Source organism: Dicentrarchus labrax, unplaced genomic scaffold, assembly GCF_905237075.1.
Source record: "Dicentrarchus labrax unplaced genomic scaffold, dlabrax2021, whole genome shotgun sequence".
NCBI lineage: Eukaryota > Metazoa > Chordata > Actinopteri > Moronidae > Dicentrarchus > Dicentrarchus labrax.
This window is the reverse complement of record NW_026136706.1, coordinates 27,850,048-27,870,974: the sequence shown is the minus strand read 5'-3', so window position 1 is coordinate 27,870,974 and position 20,927 is coordinate 27,850,048. Positions and strand designations below refer to the sequence as shown.

The following is a 20,927-nucleotide window of genomic DNA, read 5'->3' as shown; positions in this document are numbered from 1 at the left end:
TAGGCTGATGGAGAAAGTTTCAGATTCACCAGATTCAACTCTGTGCTCAGCAAATGTCAGGTTTGCATATGAGGAATACAAACCACACAACTCCTTAAAATCTGGAAACATAATTAAAATCACAAATCTGTTCCTGCATGTTCTTAAATTGTAAATTGCCAAAACCATAAACACAAACGAGGACAACATTTCTCTACAATGTGATGCTGCACATTAAATGAATATTTCAACATTTGGTGAAATGTAAGTATTCACGTTCATGTCCAGATTTAAATGAAAACACTTTCAACATCTACAAGGTGAACATGAAGATACCTGCAGAAGCCGGTTAGGAGTGACTTCCTATTCACTCCAAGAATTCACTGCACCCCACCAAGAAGTCAACCTTGGTTCTAGTGACTGTTACTTAAGTCCAACCAGTGTTAAGACCAATCAGCGTTCTGTGAGGCACTACTGACAGCTACGGCATGAGCTATGGTTGTGGTTTAACACTAAGTTTGTAGCGTTAAACCATAAATCATGCTGCTAGCATCTGTTCTCCTTGAACAGGAGAGTACTTTTCTCCATGGAAAAGATGTTTTCGCTCTTCCCCTGACTGGCTTCAGTAAAAGTTTGACTATGTTAAATGGTTTATTGATCTGATTGGTAGGTGATAGACAGATGCAGCAATCACCTGCCCTTTTCCAAACGGCTTCCCAGTTGGTTCTGTGTAACAAAATCTGTTTTTCCACTTTGGTTTTCGGAAAGATTAAACGGATTAGTTACAGTACAGTTAGTACTACAGTTAGTCATGGAGTTCCACAAGGTTCTGTACTTGGACCAATACTATTTACTCTATATATCCTCCCTTTAGGCAACATCATTAGGAATCACCCCATTAACTTTCACTGTTATGCAGATGATACGCAGTTATATCTATCGATCAAGCCCGATGAAATTAATCAATTATCTAAATTACAAACATGTCTTAAGGACATAAAATCCTGGATGAGCTGCAATCTTCTGATGTTAAACTCAGAAAAAACTGAAATTCTTGTTCTTGGCCCCAAAAACCTTAGAAACTCACTGTCTAAAGATATAGTTACTCTAGATGGCATTAACTTGGCCTCTAGCACCACTGTCAGGAATCTTGGAGTTATCTTTGATCAGGATTTGTCTTTTAACTCCCACATGAAGCAGACCTCTAGGACTGCCTTCTTTCATTTACGTAATATTACAAAAATTAGACACATCCTATCACAGACAGATGCAGAAAAACTAATTCATGCATTTGTTAAATTAAGGCTGGATTACTGCAACTCTTTATTATCAGGTTGCCCCAATATGTCCATTAAAATGCTCCAATTAATTCAGAACGCTGCAGCACGAGTACTGACAGGAACTAGAAAAAGAGATCACATCTCTCCTGTACTAGCTTCTCTGCATTGGCTCCCTGTAAAATGTAGAATTGAATTTAAAATCCTCCTCCTCACCTATAAAGCTCTTCATGGTCAGACCCCTTCATATCTTAAAGAGCTCATAGTACCCTATTACCCCACTAGAACACTACGTTCTCTGAATGCTGGGCTACTTGTGGTTCCTATAGTCTCTAAAAGTAGAACAGGAGCCAGGGCCTTCAGTTACCAAGCTCCTCTCCTGTGGAACCAGCTTCCAGTTGTGGTTCGGGAGGCAGACACCCTCTCCACATTCAAGAGTAGGCTTAAGACATTCCTCTTTGATAAAGCTTATAGTTAGGGCTGGATCAGATGAGTCCTGAACCATCCCTTAGTTATGCTGCTATAGGCCTAGACTATCGGGGGATTTCCCATGGTGCACTGAGCTCCTCTCTTCCTCTTTCTTTCTGCACTCATTCATGGTCCATTATTGCATGTTACTAATTTCACTTCTTCCCCGGAGTTCTTGTGCTTTCTCGTCTCGCAGGTTCTTATCGATCCTGGTGGAGCCTCCTGCCATGGTCCTGCTAGATTGCCATTGCCAATACTGTTGTTGCTGTGCACCTGTCTGTCTGTCTGTCTCTCTCTCTCTCTCTCTCTCTCTCTCTCTCTCTCTCTCTCTCTCTCTCTCTCACCCCAACTGGTCGAGGCAGACAACCACCCACCTAGAGCCGGAGGATCTGTCCTAGGTTTCTGCCTTTTAACAGGCAGTTTTTCCTTGCCCTTGTCGCCAAGTGCTTGCTCATGGTGGTACTGTTGGGTCTCTGTAATTAATGTTTTAAAGAGTTCGGTCTAGACCTGCTCTATTTGAAAAGTGACCTGAGATAACTTCTGTTATGAATTGGCGCTATACAAATAAAATTGAATTGAATTGAATTGAATTGAATTGAATTGAATTGAATTGAATTGAATTAGACTAGACCCGGGACACTGTCTTCCTGAGCAGTGTGTGTGCGTCCCAAAAAGTTTATATGTAGGTCCTGCTCTCAGAATATAACAACTATGGAAGACTACAGACACAATCTAGAAGTTTATTCAATATCAAGATTTATACTTGACATTATCAATCCAACTGTGTACCCGCACTGAATAGACAATTGATAAAAAATGTGTTTCTAAGCAGCACTCAGACTGACCAGTGACAGACTTGAACCTGTGAGATAGGAAGTGATGCCCTTTTTTTTGGCAGGGATTTCCTGTCGTTGTTATCCAGCGAGGAAACAGGTGTTTGTCAAAGAGTTTATCTCTCTGACAGACTCTTCCCCTTAACATTCACAGTCCCAGAAACAAACAAATGTTGTGTGACGCCAGCACAGTCAGTCACTGAGAGTCAAAATAAAACAGGTAGAATTTGTCCAAAAGAGGTCACTGAACTGCTCTCTGTGTGTTTTTCTTTGATTATGATTGATGTAATTTGGTGGCAGCTCAGCGTTCCTGGAGAACAGCCGGCGGCATCTGATTGGCCCACAGCCGCCGCTATCTCATCCTCAGACTGAGTGAGGCTGCTGGAGCATGGCATCTGCATTCCTCGCCCCCCTCCCCCTCCATCCTCCTCCCCCAACCCCCCTTCATATCCTGTCGTTCCACACATTCCAGCACATAGAGCCGAAGCCCAAACTGGAGCTTTAAATTCACCTTCGCTCTGTTGAGTCTGCAAGTCAAAGGCTACATCCCAGTGTGTCAGACCATCTTTGTGTGCGTCTCTTTCTGCCTGTGTGCACTGTGAGGACTGTATCTGTGTGAGGACCAGTTTAACCTGGAGAATGAGCATGTGTGGGAAGTGGGCACATTTTGAAAAGTTGAGAACATTTTTAGAAAGTGAGGACATCTTTTATTTTTTATCAATTGAGGACATTTAAAAAAATAAGGATATTTTTTAGAAAATGTATTTTGTAGTGAGGACATTTTGGAAGGTGGGACCATTTTTGAAAGAGAAGCAATTTTTTATAAATTGACATTTTTTCAATTTTATTTTCTAAAATTTGGAAATTTGTGGGAAATATGTGAAGAAGATTTTAAAAAGGAGACATTTTAGAAAGTGAGTTTTCGCTATTTTCAAAAGTTTTTCATACACTCTAGCTTCCTTAACATTAGCAGTTAGCTATGGCTTCTCCCTCTTCCTCTCCTCTGTACTGCTCAGTGTGCCAGATGTTCAGTCATTCTTCTGCCTCCTTTAAAGATAACGGTACATGTATTAAGTGTAGTTTATTTACTGCGCTGGAGGCAAGGCTTTGTAAGTTAGAGGAACGGCACTGCACCACAGAGATATCTTTAGCCGCTATAGTTAGCCAGCCCCCAGTAGCCGGTGCGGTCCGACCAAAGGTAGCTTCTGCTAGCCGTTCTACGGTAGATCCCCCGGTGGATCCCTTGGTAGTTCCCGAGCAGCCGGGAAAACAGGGAAGCTGGGTGACTGAGCGAAGGAAGACTAAAACGTTGAAGCCCACAGTTCACCACCAACCAATTCAGGTTTCTAATACAGTTTCCCCACTCAACGACACACCCGCTAAGGAACCAACTCTGATTATTGGCAGCTCCATAGTCAGAAACGTGAAGTTAGCGAAGCCAGCGGCCATAGTTAAATGTATCCCTGGGGCCAGAGCGGGCGACATTGAATCCTATTTAAAACTGCTGGCTAAAGATAAACGTAAATATACTCTCCACATTCAAGAGTAGGCTTAAGACATTCCTCTTTGATAAAGCTTATAGTTAGGGCTGGATCAGGTGAGTCCTGAACCATCCCTTAGTTATGCTGCTATAGGCCTGGACTATCGGGGGATTTCCCATGGTGCACTGAGCTCCTCTCTTCCTCTTTCTTTCTGCACTCATTCATGTCCCATTAATGCATATTACTAACTTCACTTCTTCCCCAGAGTTCTTGTGCTTTCTCGTCTTGCAGGTTCTTATGGATCCTGGTGGAGCCTCCATAAATAATGTTATAAAGAGTTCGGTCTAGACCTGCTCTATTTGAAAAGTGTCCTGAGATAACTTCTGTTATGAATTGACGCTATACAAATAATTAAATTGAATTGAATTGAATTGTTGCTAGTGGCTAGGGAATGCATTATTTGAATGCGGATCCTCACAAGTATAGAAGTACAAATGTGTGTGGTGTGTGTGCCTGAGTGTGTAAATATAAATGTGAATGTCTATCTATTCTTTTCCCACAAACACCAGTCATCTGGGTAGAACTGATGGAGACAGAGAGGTTACAGAGGCTGATGGGAGGAGCCGATCTCCTGTCCAGACTGGTTAGACCCAAACAAACAGGAGCTGCACTGGCACATTGCATTTCTCTTCTTCACTCACTACCTCGCCAGCAGCGGAGCCTGATGATGGAGATGTTGTTGAGCTGTTTAAAGCTGGGTTTAGATAAAGCTTGATGATTGTTCTTTATTACTGACATTTCTCTACCCTCAGTCATCAATATGTTGCCTAAGGCTAGGCATACACTTCACAGCTGAGCCTGTTTCTCACCTGATTTTTTAGCTGCATGACTCACTATAGAGTTGCACGAAATTTCAGCTTCACTGGGTGTATTTTGCCGTGCAGAATACGGGGTGGAGCTAGGACCAACAGACTTTGCCTGAACAGCTGCAGGACATACGGATGCATTTCTGTGTACGTCAGGCTCCTGCACATTTGAATCATAGCCACAAATTGATTCTCCAAAGTCTGTGCCTTTTGTCTTTGCGCCTGCCCAAATTGGCAAACAGAGCGTCTGAAAGTGCCATGGTGAAAAGGCTTGTCAGGGTGGAAAATAAGGAGGCTGGTCACTGTGGCAACAGCATGGGAGCCTCTTTGATGTTTCCCCCTCCTCCTTGAATGGCAGGCGATAAAAACAGCATGATTCTGTCTCGCAATTGACCCTTCCTAGGTCACGCCTCTTTTTTCTCTGTGCTCCAATAACAGTTTTTAGCAAGCCTCTGACAGAGGTTCCAAAAGGGGTGGGACTGAGAAAGGGTCAGATGCAAACATTTCTGTGACTTCCTGTTTATTCTTTGAAGGCTGCAGGAAACTGTCCGACTTGACTGCAACTTTTTGTCACCGCCTCCTGCTGCTGCCGCCTGATCTGATTCACTTTCCAGGCGAGGTGCAGTTCATCCGGAACGAGCCTAATTTTCTACCTGCCTCAGAGCTTTCAAACAAAACTTTATTCACAATTGTCAATTGTGGCTTTATATCACAGACAATGTACTCGTACTGTAGGAGTTGGAATTCAACATCATTTAATTCAATTTCAATTCAATTCAATTCAGTTTTATTTGTATAGCGCCAATTCATAACAGAAGTTATCTCAGGACACTTTTCAAATAGAGCAGGTCTAGACCGAACTCTTTAAAACATTAATTACAGAGACCCAACAGTACCACCATGAGCAAGCACTTGGCGACAAGGGCAAGGAAAAACTGCCTGTTAAAAGGCAGAAACCTAGGACAGATCCTTCGGCTCTAGGTGGGTGGTCGTCTGTCTCGACCAGTTGGGTTGAGAGAGAGAGAGAGAGAGAGACAGACAGACAGGTGCACAGTAACAACAGTATTGGCAATGGCAGTCTAGCAGGACCATGGCAGGAGGCTCCACCAGGATCGATAAGAACCTGCGAGACGAGAAAGCACAAGAACTCCGGGGAAGAAGGGAAGTTAGTAACATGCATTAATGGAACATGAATGAGTACAGAAAGAGAGAGGAAGGGAGGAGCTCAGTGCACCATGGGAAATCCCCCGATAGTCTAGGCCTATAGCAGCATAACTAAGGGATGGTTCAGGACTCACCTGATCCAGCCCTAACTATAAGCTTTATCAAAAAGGAATGTCTTAAGCCTACTCTTGAATGTGGTGAGGGTGTCTGCCTCCCGAACCACAACTGGAAGCTGGTTCCACAGGAGAGGAGCTTGGTAACTGAAGGCTCTGGCTCCTGTTCTACTTTTAGAGACTATAGGCACCACAAGTAGCCCAGCATTCAGAGAACGTAGTGTTCTAGTGGGGTAATAGGGTACTATGAGCTCTTTAAGATATGAAGGGGCCTCACCATGAAGAGCTTTATAGGTGAGGAGGAGGATTTTAAGTTCTATTCTACATTTTACAGGGAGCCAGTGCAGAGAAGCTAGTACAGGAGAGATGTGATCTCTTTTTCTAGTTCCTGTCAGTACTCGTGCTGCAGCGTTCTGAATTAATTGGAGCATTTTAATGGACTTATTGGGGCAACCTGATAATAAAGAGTTGCAGTAATCCAGCCTAGAAGTAACAAATGCATGGATTAGTTTTTCTGCATGTCTATGATAGTATGTGTCTAATTTTTGTAATATTACGTAAATGAAAGAAGGCAGTCCTAGAGGTCTGCTTTATGTGGGAGTTAAATGACAAATCCTGATCAAAGATAACTCGAAGATTCCTGAGTTTAACATCAGAAAATTGCAGCTCATCCAGGATTTTTTGTCCTTAAGACATGTTTGTAATTTAGATAATTGATTAATTTCATCGGGCTTGATTGATAGATATAGCTGCGTATCATCTGCATAACAGTGAAAGTTAATGGAGTGATTCCTAATAATGTTGCCTAAAGGGAGCATATATAAAGTAAATAGTATTGGTCCAAGTACAGAACCTTGTGGAACTCCATGACTAACTGTAGTATTTATTGAAGATTCATCGTTAACATGTGCAAACTGCAAGCGATCTGATAAATATGACTTAAACCAGCTTAGTGCGGTTCCTTTAATGCCAATTTGATGCTCAAGTCTCTGTAAAAAAATATTATGGTCAATGGTGTCAAATGCAGCACTAAGATCTAATAATACAAGTACAGAGACAAGTCCATTGTCAGAAGCAATCAGAAGGTCATTATTAACTTTAACCAGAGCTGTCTCTGTGCTGTGATGAACTCTAAATCCTGACTGAAAATCCTCAAATAAACTATTGTTATGTAGAAAGTCACACAACTCTTTGGCGACTACTTTCTCCAGAATCTTAGAGAGGAAGGGGAGGTTAGAAATCGGTCTATCGTTGGCTAAAACCCCTGGGTCAAGAGTGGGCTTTTTAAGAAGGGGTTTAATTACAGCTACTTTAAAGGACTGTGGTACATATCCTGATAATAAAGAAACATTAATCATATCCAGTAAAGAAGTGCCAATTAAGGGAACAACTTCTTTAAGCAGCCTAGTTGGGATCAGGTCTAATAGACAGGTTATAAAATGGTACAGTGTCTGCCTAGTTTTAGGGGCCTTTAGACCTAAGTCTTGTTGAATACAGCACTTGTTGTGTCCTGTTGTATATCATTGTCTGTGTTGCCCTGTCTATCAGTGTTGGTTACCAGATGTTTTCCTGCCCTTAGTTCAGATGTGGCATAAATCCTGAGTGTTGCTGTTCTATTTCCACCAGAAAGCATCTGAAAAATGCACAAAGCTGACATTTGCAGGGGGATTGGGGAGGCAGACTGTGGAAAATAACAGAGGATCAGGCCAGTGGAATGAAACCTGCAGATGTAGATTTATTAGTCCCTTTGTAGTGTGTGGTTTTAGTCAAACTTCACTGTCTTTTGCTCCATTTCCATCTTCACTAGACTCCTTGTTATCAATTCACTACCGTCCTCTCTCTTACCCTGTCCACTGATTCCCAGCCCAAGCTCATATTTGACTTTTCTTAATACAGGCCCCATGTGTGTCCAGAATCCAAGATCTTAATCTCTACCTACCTCCATAATTTCAGTCTGAACTTTTCACTCCTCTTATTTATTTATCTCAGTCTAAAGTCCTCTTGTGTCCTCTCTCTGCAGGCCCTGTTGAAGATGGACTGTCAGGGTCTCGTGGCCAGACTGGTGATGGACTTTGTCCTCTTGACCACAGCGGTGGAGGTGGCGGGACGCTGGAGGGAGCTGGCTGAGAGGCTCGCCAAGGTTTCACGCCAGCAGATGGATGCTTACGAGGCACCACATCGCGACAAGAACGGGGTAGTGGACAGTGAGGTACATCTGTCTTACACAAGATTACTTTTCACAATCAAAGCCTATGTTTTTAGATAATTCTCTTGAAATGCCAAAGCAACAGTGAGGGGTGAACCCCTCTTTTATTGTCCGGTATGTACCGGTCAGCCTGACAAATGAGTGATTACTGCTCATGAAAGAAATCAACAGTACTAAAATGTAACGCATAAAGAGGAGGTTTGGGTGGGAAGCATGAGCGTGACAGCAGAGTGACAGTAAGAAGTGACAGGTTAAAATGGCTATGCTGTGTACCTGTGTGAATATAATCAGACATTACCAGTTGGTTGCTAGGTGTACAGTGATTGTGGAGCATGAATCAAACAGCTGCCAGTCAGCTAACACAAGCACAATCTCAGGGCTAAACTAACACTGTGTTCCAGACGTTTTCACAGTATTTTAATGGAAAATGATCTCCTTAATATTTAAACTTTCTACAACAGGACAGTAGTGTATCCTGATGCTTTGGTGTGTGTCAGCATGCTGCAGATATGTGGTATTACATAGAAAACACTGGGTTGTTCTGATCATATGATGTTGGTGTGTGTTGCCTTCAAGACATCATTCTGCATGAGCACATACATCTAGAGAGGAGAACAACACTAAAGACACAGTTTACTATTGATGCCACCCCCGCGCTGGCGATAGCCATTGCCGGAGACATTATGTCCCCTCTTATTCTTGTGAACGCCATATCTCAGGAACACCTTGAGGGAATTTTCTTTAAACATGGCACAAACATCCACTTTGACTCAAGGATGGACTGATTAGATTTTGGTGGTCAAAGGTCACTATGACGGCATAAAAAATAATTAATGACCATATTTCACAGTTGGTTGGTCAGACAATGAATTTGTAACATTTTTGACTCACTTTGAGTCACTGTGACCTCAAAATGACCTTGACAGAGATGTTTTTTGATATGGTATAACAAACTTTCACACAGATGCTTGATAGGATACAACAATGAAGTGATTAAATTTTTTAACCAAAGGTCAAAGATCAACTTCAATGTGACATCATAAACTCCAAAAACTATAAATACATAAACTTATAAGCACTTTTTAGTTGTTATTCAACACCATACCTCAGGAACAGGAGGGGAGATTGTGACCATAACTCACAGTTGGTCAGACACGGAATTGGTGACTCAAAGGTCAAAGGTCGCTGTGACCTCAAAATAGGTTTTTAGCCATAATACAAGAATGAATTGGCACATGTACAAGGAGTACAGTGAGTTTTCAGACCTGTGAATGTATCAGCAGATCATGGGATGTTTGTTCTCTCACTGTCTGCAGGCCATGTGGAAACCCGCATATGACTTCCTGGTCACATGGGCCGCTCAGATCGGCGACAGCTACAGGGACGTGATCCAGGAGCTGCACATGGGGTTGGACAAGATGAAGAACCCGATCACCAAACGCTGGAAGCACCTGACCGGCACACTCATCCTGGTCAATTGCCTGGACGCCCTGCGGAGCTCTGCCTTCAGCCCCGCTGCTCAGGACGACTATGCCATCTGAACTGGATGTTAATCCTGCTGGTGTTTCCCCACACCAGCTCACCTCGCTCTGCTGGAGCAAACACTTACACAGTTTGAAATGCTGCATTATCAGCTGTCCGCTTACTCTGAATGCCACTACTGCTGTCCTATGTTGTTGTTCTGTTCCTGCGGCGCCGCCTTCAGCTCCTCGTGCCCAGAGGAACATGGCCGAACTGCTCCCACGTCTCCGTGGCTGTTGGCCAAAAAACACAGTGCTGTAGTATTAAGAAAGACTCTTTTAATAGTTCCTGTCTTGCATAGTTATGTATTTTTGTACTCTTATTATGGCACAGCATTTTTTAAAGCAAATCTTTGAACCCTTTGGTCAAGAACAGTGAATGAAATGAAAAACACTTTTTCAAGAAGAGACACTTTTTGATATTGTATCCTTGTTACCATAGCCTTGTCACACGTGTCAAATTTATTTGTACATGAAAGAGAAAAGATACTACTTCTTCTTAAAGTTGATTCTCATTGTGGTCCTCAGTTCAGAGATCCAAATATTCTGCTGTCAGTCTGTACTTTAGACCTGGCACTGAAGAAAACAGAATTTATTAATCAGATTTTAATCAAGCTGTCCACTAGTGCCAGACATTGAATCAATTAATTGAATAGTCTTTTTACTGAACATTAATCAATAACAGATTAAATAGACTTAATGGATTGTTGCAGCAAGAATTTTTCATTTGTCAACTCAAGGTCCTTGTTCTGGTGCTTTTGACCTTATCACCTGGTCTTCATCAGCATGTCAGTTTGCTCAGCTGTGGTAGAGCTACTGTAGATGTCTATCTTTCCACAACTCTCAGAGCCGCCAGGGCTTCTCACCCATGTTGACTTAAACTCAACAGACCCTTTCCACAGCAGACACTTTGACTTGTCAAAGCAGAAAAGGTACAGATGGAATTAATAATGATGATGATTGATGGCTGCATTCCATGTAGGTGAACCAGTTTCACAGTTTTGTATTGTGCATTGTCACTCGCTGACAACAATTAACGCAAATTCCATCAATCCCTGGGAATTCTGCAGAACCTTGCAATTATTTTTTATATATATATATTATCTTTATTTATTGGTTTTCACAATTGAAGATGTGACAGCATATATACAGAAATGCAAGAACAAACTTTTTTCAACCCCCACCCCCCACCCCTAGGGACAAGCAGAAAAAAAAGAAGAAATGAATGGACCTTGTATCAATGACAAGAGCAATCAAAACAGACAAACGAAAAAACAAAAAAAAACAAAGACAAGACGTACGGTGTGTGAGAGATAACAAACATGTGGCTTTCAGTAATAGTAAAAGACAGTATATATAGCTGACCTATAGGACAAAACCTCATGTTTGTTCGAGCAGATATGTAATGAAAGGTTTCCATATCCTGCCAAAATAATCATTAGGACGCTGAAAGCCAGTCTAATCTTTTCTAGCTTCAGGAGTTGTAGTGTATCTCTAACCCACTGTTTGTAGGAGGGCGGGGTAGCCTGCTTCCAATTAAGTAAAATTATTCTTCTCGCCAAGAGGGTGACAAAAGCAGTGCGATCGGATTGTGCCCTAGGAAGATGATCACCCTCACATTGAATACCAAATATGGCCATGAGAGGGTTCGGGTTTATTGGTCTTTTAAATATCTTGGATAGGGCATCGAATATAGAAGACCAGTAACCTGAGAGTCTCGGACAAGACCAAAATGTATGAGCTGAAAAATTGCATCTATTACACAAATTATCCATTGCTGGGTACATCTTTGCGAGTCTGGCTTTAGACAAGTGCAGTCTGTGTGCAACTTTGTATTGAAGAAGGCCATGTCTGGCACAAATTGATGAGGAGTGTATTCCTGAAAATATGTCTGACCATTCAGTATCTGTAATTTGTAAATTCAGATCAGCCTGCCATGCTTCTCTCAATGCATCAAGAGATGCCAACTGTAGGGATGAGAGTTTCATATATAGCGGATATTATGCCTTTGTTAGATGGAGCTGTTGGAAACAAGGTATCCATGGGCTGTTGTTCAGGGATTGCAGGATATGATCGTGTTTGGTTCCGAATCTAATCCCGGACCTGTAGAAATCATAAAAAATGTGATTTTGGTAAATCAAATTTAGGTCTGAGCTGGTCAAATGAGGCAAAAGTATCTGCTATGTACAGATCTTTAAATGAGACAATACCTTTCTCGCACCAGACTAAGAAAGAGTCATGTTCAAGTGAGAGGGGAAATTGATGGTTTTTCACGATTGGGGCACAATCGAGCCAGCCTGCCAGCCGAAGTGTTTTCGCACCTGAGCCCATATACGCAGAGACTGATAGACTAGGGGGGCAGTAGATGCACGGCGTGGTGTGATAGGCATTGCCGAATACAACAAGGCTGGGAGGGATAATGGGAGGCTTGCATCAGCCTCCATTTGGACCCAGGCGGGGGCTTCATTGTTAGCATGGGTTTGAAGCCAATAAGCCAAGGCTCTTAGGTTACTCACCCAATTACCCAATAGTATAGTTGGAAATGGGGTAAAGCCATCCCACCCACAGATTTGGGTCTTTGCAAAAATTCCTCACGGATATGAGGTGGTTTCTTATTCCAAATAATATTCCAGGTGTAAAGGGAAGAATAAAATACTTTAAACTCATTATTTATCTCCTGCTCATCATTAGAGATCTGACCATCATATTTACGAATACTTGTGATCAGGGTAGAGGGTGTGAACTGCCTAATCTGTTGGGCAAGAACCTTGCCTGCCTTGTCTGAGTGTTCATACAGATTAGAGCGAGACTGAAGCAGTAGCTGCTCTGTATAATGAGTGGTCAACAAGTCGAACTCTGTTTGCAGAGCTGACCTCTCCTTTAAAAGTTCAGGGGTGGGAGCAGTCGAATATTTACAGTCCAGCTGATGAATTTGGTCTGTGAGATCCTTAAAGCGCTGTTTTCTACTCCTGCCCTCCCAGGTGGTGTATGAAATAATCACTCCTCTTAGAAAAGCTTTAAGCAATTCCCAGAGAATAGATTTGCTAACATCTGGTGTGTCATTCGTGGACAAGAAAAAATCTATTTGTGTGTTTATGTGGTTAACAAACCCTTCATCACTGAATGAAGCATTGTTAAAACTGTTACGTTTGATAATGTGATTAACTCTCTTGGTGTTCCAACTGATTCACTGTAATATCGCCATTACTCCTGGTCAGCACTGAATTAACCATAATCAGAGTTAAGCAGGGAATTGACTGCTGTTAAAGCATCCACAGGATATCGCTTACGCCACCACACACACCCATTAATACAAAATAATAAGTTTAACATACAGACAAAAAAAACATCATGCCCCCTTCCCGGAATTACCTCTCCCCAAACGAGAGGTAAGAAGCCCCATACACACTTGGTATTCTTCGTTGCGCTTTAATATGCAGAGAAAAAAAACACTACAAAAAAAACACACTGCTCCTTAGAGTGTTATATGTTTCAGTAGTCACAATTAAAGAAAAACTAAAATCCCTGCCTTCAGTATCCAGATATAAACATGGAGAACCACTCGTGATAATAAAGGAAACTAAATATACACACACAAATAAAATATTGTGGTCTGCTAGAAACGAGGATATGAGCTTGTGAGCTGCATATCAAGATGAAAACATGAACATACCAATTCTGTACCTCAGCTGAGCCTAGGATCAAAAAGACTCAGGAAAAATATATGCAGCCAGTTTCTTGATATGTGTAAATGTTCATCCAAATACGTCCCATACCAGAAAATAAGAAATAAATAAGAAATAAGTGTCTCTCTTCCTTCCTCATTATTAATAGGTCTATAAAGAATAAATGATAAATGAATAAATTCCCGATCTCCCGTTTGAGCTCAAAAAAAAAAAAATGCTGGAATTATTCTCCTGAAGAGAGGCGATGTCAGCCTTTTTGTCTCGTTGGAGAGCCTCGAGGTTTTGTTTGATTTCAGCACGAAAAGTCACCATCTCTTGTTTGATTATATCGGCCTGTTGTTGATGAGAAGACTCCATCTCAGCTTTAAGTAGCTGGACAAGAGCGTTTTCCTCGGGTAGCTGTGGCGAAGATGGGAGGCCCGGGTGGTGGTAGCGCTAGCATTAGCCATGAGCGTTTGCTTGAGTGATGGGCTAGCTAAACTTTGCGCACTTGGTCGACTTCTTCTGAGTTTTACTCGCCATAACACACACAAGTGGTTCTACAATATATGTGCAGTAGAGTTACGCCACCAAAAAGTTAAAATGTTGTGTCCTACTCAATGTAAGTTAAGCTCTACGGAGCGTGTTGGACCTGCGGCTACTCCATGTCAGGTGCTAACCGGAAGACACAACCTTGCAATTTTGACCAATTTTTGTAGTTTCCTGCGTAAATGTTGAGCCACACATCACTAAACTTGCTTCCTTGTTTCTAGTTGTAACGATGCAGACCATATGCAATGCGAACGTCTCACTTTCACCCTCCAAACAATTGTTTTTCTTTTACTGGAACAACTTATACACAAATAATCAAAACTTTTTTTTTTTTAAAGCTGCAGTGACATCAGGCATTTTATGCTGCAACAATCTAAAAAAAAGTCTGCGAAATCCTGGAGGGACTGACTGGGACACTGGGATCCATTATTAGTTTTATAAGTTACAGCTGTGCTTTACCTGCTTTGACATGTCAAAATGTCTGCCATGAAAAGGGTCTATCAGCAGATGAGGACCACATGATATGAATGAAAGCTTTAGAACAACTGAGTGAGCAGACTGAGTTGAGATGTTCTGTCAATAAAGGGTCTATTGATTCAATCGATTTAAATAATTATTCCCCTTACCCTCCAATAACAACCAAACCTTATCCACTCATTTCTCTTCTCTTTATCTCCTGCCTGTATTTCTGATGGATGTATTTTTTTACCAAAGCTTGCCAAAAATGAATACAGCCCTCCACAGATGACCTTGTACAATGTTGAGACCACTGTTGTAAAGACACTGTCTGTCAAAGCTTCTGGTTAGGTTTTGTCTCAGTGCGGCATACTGTATAATGTGGTAGTAACACATCCAGTGATGAGTTTGAAAACCTTTTTGTGACTGCATACTTTTGTGGAAAATACCCTAAATAAAATGTAAATATTTGTACACGTTATTTCTCAGATTCTACCTGCTTCTGGCTGCTGTCTGTTGTGATCATGTCCCTGTAAAAGTACACACCGACCAGAACATCACAGTCAGGAGCTTTCCTTATCTGAAACAGCAGCAGCAGGCTGACATGTTTCATGTGTTATCAGCGTTCTGTTTGAGAAAAACAGTCCAAAAATACACCATGTGAGAAAATGTGCAGTGTAAGGTAAACAGGATTGTACAGGAGGGACAGACAGAGCTCAGGCCAGCCTCTGGATACATGCAGAATAAGGAAGACTAGTGAAAAGCAGGATGCTGCAGCTTACAACTCTTGATGACCTCTAACAGCAGGTCGGCTTATTTTCACCATGCCCTCTGCATTTCACGTCTTATGTTTAAGAGGTCAAACTGCTACAGCCTCAGAAATGGTCTTACTCAAGTTCCCTATCTTTATTTAAAATAACTTGTAATGAATTTCAGTAGTTTGGTAAAGGATGCCACAGTTATCTGCTTCTCTAATCTTGTCGGCACAATCCCAAAATTTTATTTGATGCTATCAGTAGTCCTGTTACTCCTACATCAACTGCTGTTCTGATTTTTTTCTAAAATGACATGAGATCAAAAATCTTCCCCTCACTTTCCCCTATCTCCTGCTCCACTCGCTAACAATCCTGGAGAATTTCCCTCAGTGCCTGAACTGGACCAAGAAAAGTGCCAGTACCCCAATTCACCCCAACCCTAACCCTAACACAACATAACTCTAACCAGTAGGAGTACCTAACCAGCATTTCAGTACGCAGGGTTTTAGAAATACCAAGGCTGAAAAACTGAACGTCAAAGCAAGTCAAATTATTTCACAATTTTTATTGTGTACCCCTGGAAAAAATACTGACCTCCAGACCTTGGCGACCTCAATGGTGGGTACGGCCATGCTTACCAGAGGTGGTGGTACTAAATAAGAATAAAGGGTACTCGTGTGGACAAAAATCAGAAGTGCCGGTGAGTACTGGCTCATTTAAGGCATTGGTTTACTTGCTATAATACTCCATGATCTTACAAAAGGTTAACCGTAAAAAAAAACATCCCTTTTGCCACCTTGGCATCATACCAGCATCTCTGTTTAAAAATGTCATTGGCTCTGTTGGTCCTTGTGTGCGCTCTATAATCAAAAAGCTGACTTATCAAAAAATCTAATCTTGACCATTCTCTAGCCTATAATTATTAAGCCTATCTCAAGGTTGACTTTTATAGCCTTCGTCTTAGAAAATGTGGTTGTTACGAAGCTCACAACTGCTTTAGATGAGCACAATATCTTAAAGTTTCAGTCTGGTTTCTGCCAGTCCCACGCAACAGAAACCACTTTTCTAAGAGTCTCAAATGATTTCTTGATGCATAGTGATGGCAACACATTCTCACTCCCAAATCTTCAAATACTACAGCTTGGTCAGTGCCTACACGCATATTCAAAATATGACGCCGCAGGTACACCTCTAGCATCATTTTTGGATGTGCAGGGCTCCGCAATCAAATTACCAAGCATAAATATGAAACGTCCGGTTAAATAAAATTAAAATAAATCTTGCATGGTTAAGGTTAGGTTTAGCCACAAAATGAATGAAAATGATTATCTGTACAAAATTGCATGGTAATCCACCCAACATTCTTCAAGATATTTTATTCTGGACCAAAGAACATCACCATCCCCAGAGCCTCACAGCAAGCTCTATTTTGCAAAACTGCATTTAACCACACCTGTCTGAAGAGCAGCTCGAGCATTTGGTTATTTTGGTAGCACCACATGGAAGTTTTAAATGTGAAGTCATGTAGCCTGATGGTAGTGAACTTTTTTGAGCTGGATGTCTTATTAGTGTCTTGCTGGGATGAAGAAGATGAAGAGATTGGTCATTGGTCATTGACTACAGTGATGCCAGATCTTAATTTGAGTAAAAATGACAGTGTCTTGGTTAAAGGGGACAGGGGAAGACCAGCTTCTTTACTCTGATAATTGGGAGGATTTCTACATAACATCGGCTGTAACTTTTAAGGCTAATTTTCTATCCACACTCTCTCTTCCCATTCCTCTCTGTCCTTTTTCTGCCTCTTGCTCTATGTGCCATTAAAGCAAGCAGACTTTAATTAAATACACAGATTAATGGAGGAGAAAAAAGAGCCAAAAGGAGTGGAATTAATTACAGCAGAGTATGGGCTGACATGCTTCAAATCCCAGCCTGGAGTGCTGGTAATGAGCTCCCCCAGGGTGACAGGGCTCACAGCACACAGCTCTGTACTCAGCTTTAAAATCCAGGGATAATCTGTACAAAGAGCGGACTCGGGACGCTCATTCAACACGTTGACTTTGCATTGTCAGGTCCAACATGTTCACGCTGTTTTTATTCGTATGCTCACTTGGCTTAAGGCTTTAGATTCCAAAGAACTGCCTTAAATATTCTATTTGCTGTATTATAAATTAGTGGTTTATTGTTTAAGCCTCATACATACCTGCAGGTCTCACTTTATACACAGGTATAAATCAAAGTGAAAAATTGGATTTTAATATTCTCCCTGTTTCTTTGTCCTAATTCAACATGGTTGCACATGCTGTACAGATTTAGAAAGGGTAAATTCTCTGTGTTTCTGGTTCCCTATCTGCTCCAACTCACCGAATGATATATTTCCATTTCCATAATGCTATTTCTAAATTCTATCCTTAGTGGTGACCAGGCATGAATCAGGAAATCAAAGTTCCCTGGAAATGCAGAGAGGCCGTTCAGAAGCACACCAGTTGCTTTTCTTCTCGCTCAAACCAAAACCCATATTTTATTCTTCCTTTTTTCTTTTATAGTCTTCACCAGTTATATTATGAGGCAAAAAAGGAGACCTGTGGAATTAAATAGAATGGAATGTGGGGATTTAGTTATGAATCAATTCTGTTTTTCAACTCGCCAAATACTGCAGCTTGGTCAGCCAACCCAGAAATGTCTTAAAACCTGCATTCTATGTAAATTCCTGCAAGGGGAGCTCAATTGGCTGCAATAACACAGTGAGCCCATTCACTCTAATGGAGAATGAGCCGACTTGATACTTGACACAGTTTCCTGATAAGTTTATGGTATCATTCTCTAGTTTCAGTCTTCTTCCATACAGCATAATGTTCATTTAGTAAATGATGGTCGAAGTATGCTTTTGGGCGTGGCTACCATATGATTGATAAGTCATTCTCAGTTAATCTGTCCAGCGCAATGCACGAAACTGTCAAACTAGGCAGTGCCGATCAAATACGAAGCTCGATTCTGTTACTGCGTTGCCTACTTCTCGCTTAAAATCGTTTCACAAACATATTTCAGTGTACTGTTTAGCTGTCAAAACTGCCCAGCCAATGAGAGCAGATTAACTCTCAGTACGTCACATCCACTGGCTCGCGCTGGCCCCGTTTTACTGTCATGGCGTCCAAAACGCTGAACTCGATGCTTCAAAACGGTTCTCCACAAACCAATGGGTGACGTCACGATAGGTTTTACACTTTGTGCGTCCAGAAATTACGCTAGAGGGATACCTACAGTGTTATTTTGAGTTGGAAGTGACAGGAGATACCAAAATGCCAACATTTTGCAATATTTGCTACAATTGTGATTATAACCCTGAGAAATAATACTTTAGAGCGACAATATTTTATTGCGCACAATGTTACAGGCTAACTAGGAATGTACAATATTGCACATATTTATACATACAACACTGCACTACAAAAAATGAAGTTTAAGTTTACATTAAGTTAAAAATAATTTATTTGTTGGCCACTTGGGGGCAGCTGAAACAAGCTGTAAACACAATAATGACATATCATTATGTTGATATGAGGAATGTGTTAGATGACCCTCACCTGCAAATGTAAGATCAATATTCACTCCTGTTTAGCTCTGTTTTTGGTCTCCACCAACTCCAGAGGGAAATATAGCTCTTCAGCTGTTAAATGCTCCACTATGTTCTCCAGCTGGTCTCCATATTTGTCACTCTGCTTCTTTGGTGTACAGTGGGTTTTAGACCTGAAGCTCCATACAGCTGAGAGGAACTAAAGAGTCAGGTGATATTTCAATGTTGGCTCGTCACTCCAACCTTGCTGGGCAGGAAAGGCAAAAAATACAAAACACACAAAAACATAATTGGATGCGGTCGAGTTTCAGCAAAACTAAACGCACAGATTTATTTTGTCTTTTAACTTCCTGTCTACACAAGAAGAGGGAATGTATCACATTGTGACCATTCACATCTGCTGCTTGAGATCACCTTTACCTGTTTTTTATTAAATATCAGAGCAGTTTAAAACTCTAATGTACTGACTGAGCGGGATGAGACCCACAGTCCTGTCTGGGTTGGGAGGGGTTGGCTACAATCTTTCCTGCTTGCCTCAGGGACCTGGAGGTGTAAAGGTCCTGGGGGGATGGAAGATTGCAGCCAATCTCCTTCTCAGCAGAGCGAATGATAGGCTGCAGCCTGCCCTTGTCCTTGGCAGTGGCAGTGGTGTAGCAGATGGTGATGAAGGATCTGATGTTCAGCTCCTACTCAAGGTTCTTGGTGAGGAGGGTGCACAGGAAGCAGAAGGACTCAACAGTGTAGAGTCTAAGGACACAGGTGAGGCTGGGCACTTTCTGAAATCCACAACCATTTCCACTGTCTTTAAGAGAGTAGATCTCTAGGTTGTTCTGACTGCACCACCTGTAGGCAGGCTCATTCCCAAATAACATGAGGCCACTGATATGAAATGCCAACAAAGCCATTTTCTAATATGGCCGCTTAGTCAAAACAAAAAGCCGTTTCTCTGGTGGGTTTGTCTTCCAGTGTTTAAAAAATCTTCAACATATTTGCATTTTATCTCAACTTTTCTAGTTTTCTTCCTTATTGAATGTAAACAAAGAAGAATGAACCCAAGCTGTCTCTGACACAGTGACTGCTGCTTTTTTTTTCCATGAAGAGCAATGACTCCTTCTGTCAGCAACCATGGCCAAATGTCAGTTTAACTACAGCTGAGACTGTGTCATCCCTGCCAGCTGAAGAGGAGCTCAGTGTAATTTGAGTCATTTTTATCATTTCACTGTGGCCGCTATCAGCAGTGCTAAGAAAAGGTCAAAGTCTGCATGAACCACTCAGGAGCCTCAGAGACGCGTAATGGAACCATTTTCTTCTGTCACTACAAATTTAGTCCTCAATAATAGGATTTTTTTTCTTTTTCTTTCCACTGAGGGCCACTGCTCTGTCGTCTTCATTTGAAGTTTAATACATTTTGACAATATCCTTTCTCATCTGTTTAAACATTAAAGCTGCAGTAGGTAACATTTATAACAAAAAACAGCTCTTTGGGTTGGAGGCTTTCCCAGGGTCCCAAAGCATCGATATTTGATGACCTGTGAATGACACTCAGCAATCAACTATCTTTCTTTGCTCTGATTGGTTGTTATTGTCCAGGCCCGGTGGATTCTTGCAAATACCATTAGGAGCACTAGAAAAAGGCAGAGGAACCTGATTTTTTTCACACATTATCTGTTGCGTACTACTGTCAGGACATAGTGAAAGTTTCAGCAAATATGACAAAAAACTTTTTGGGAAAAATTACCTACTGCGACTTAAATAGAGCTTGGACTGAAGAACCTGTATGGAAGCAAAATCAGAACAAACACATGATATAAAAGATAACTGGCTGTTTCATGAAGCAAAATTATAAATGTATTGTCCATAGCTGATAACATTAACATTAAACAGGAGATCATATCTCTCCTGTACTAGCTTCTCTGCATTGGCTCCCTGTAAAATTCAGAATAGAATTTAAAATCCTCCTCTTCACCTATAAAGCTCTTCATGGTCAGGCCCCTTCATATCTTAAACAGCTCATAGTACCC

At 41.5% G+C, this 20,927-nt stretch overlaps 1 protein-coding gene and 1 long non-coding RNA gene across 2 annotated transcripts in view; both read left to right on the top strand.

The window, feature by feature from the left end:
* The window catches only part of LOC127365284 (SH3 domain-binding protein 4), a 63,495-nt gene extending 48,434 nt beyond the window's left edge, over positions 1-15,061 (top strand). The window contains exons 4-5 of the mRNA XM_051403206.1: positions 8,202-8,390; positions 9,704-15,061. Coding sequence (XP_051259166.1) covers positions 8,202-8,390; positions 9,704-9,928 — 414 coding nt within the window. The 3' untranslated portion in view covers positions 9,929-15,061. The remainder of the gene's footprint in view (positions 1-8,201; positions 8,391-9,703) is intronic.
* LOC127365393 (uncharacterized) overlaps positions 1-20,927 on the top strand; it is an 86,086-nt gene that overhangs the window by 57,119 nt on the left and 8,040 nt on the right. The gene's annotated exons all lie outside the window — the stretch shown is intronic.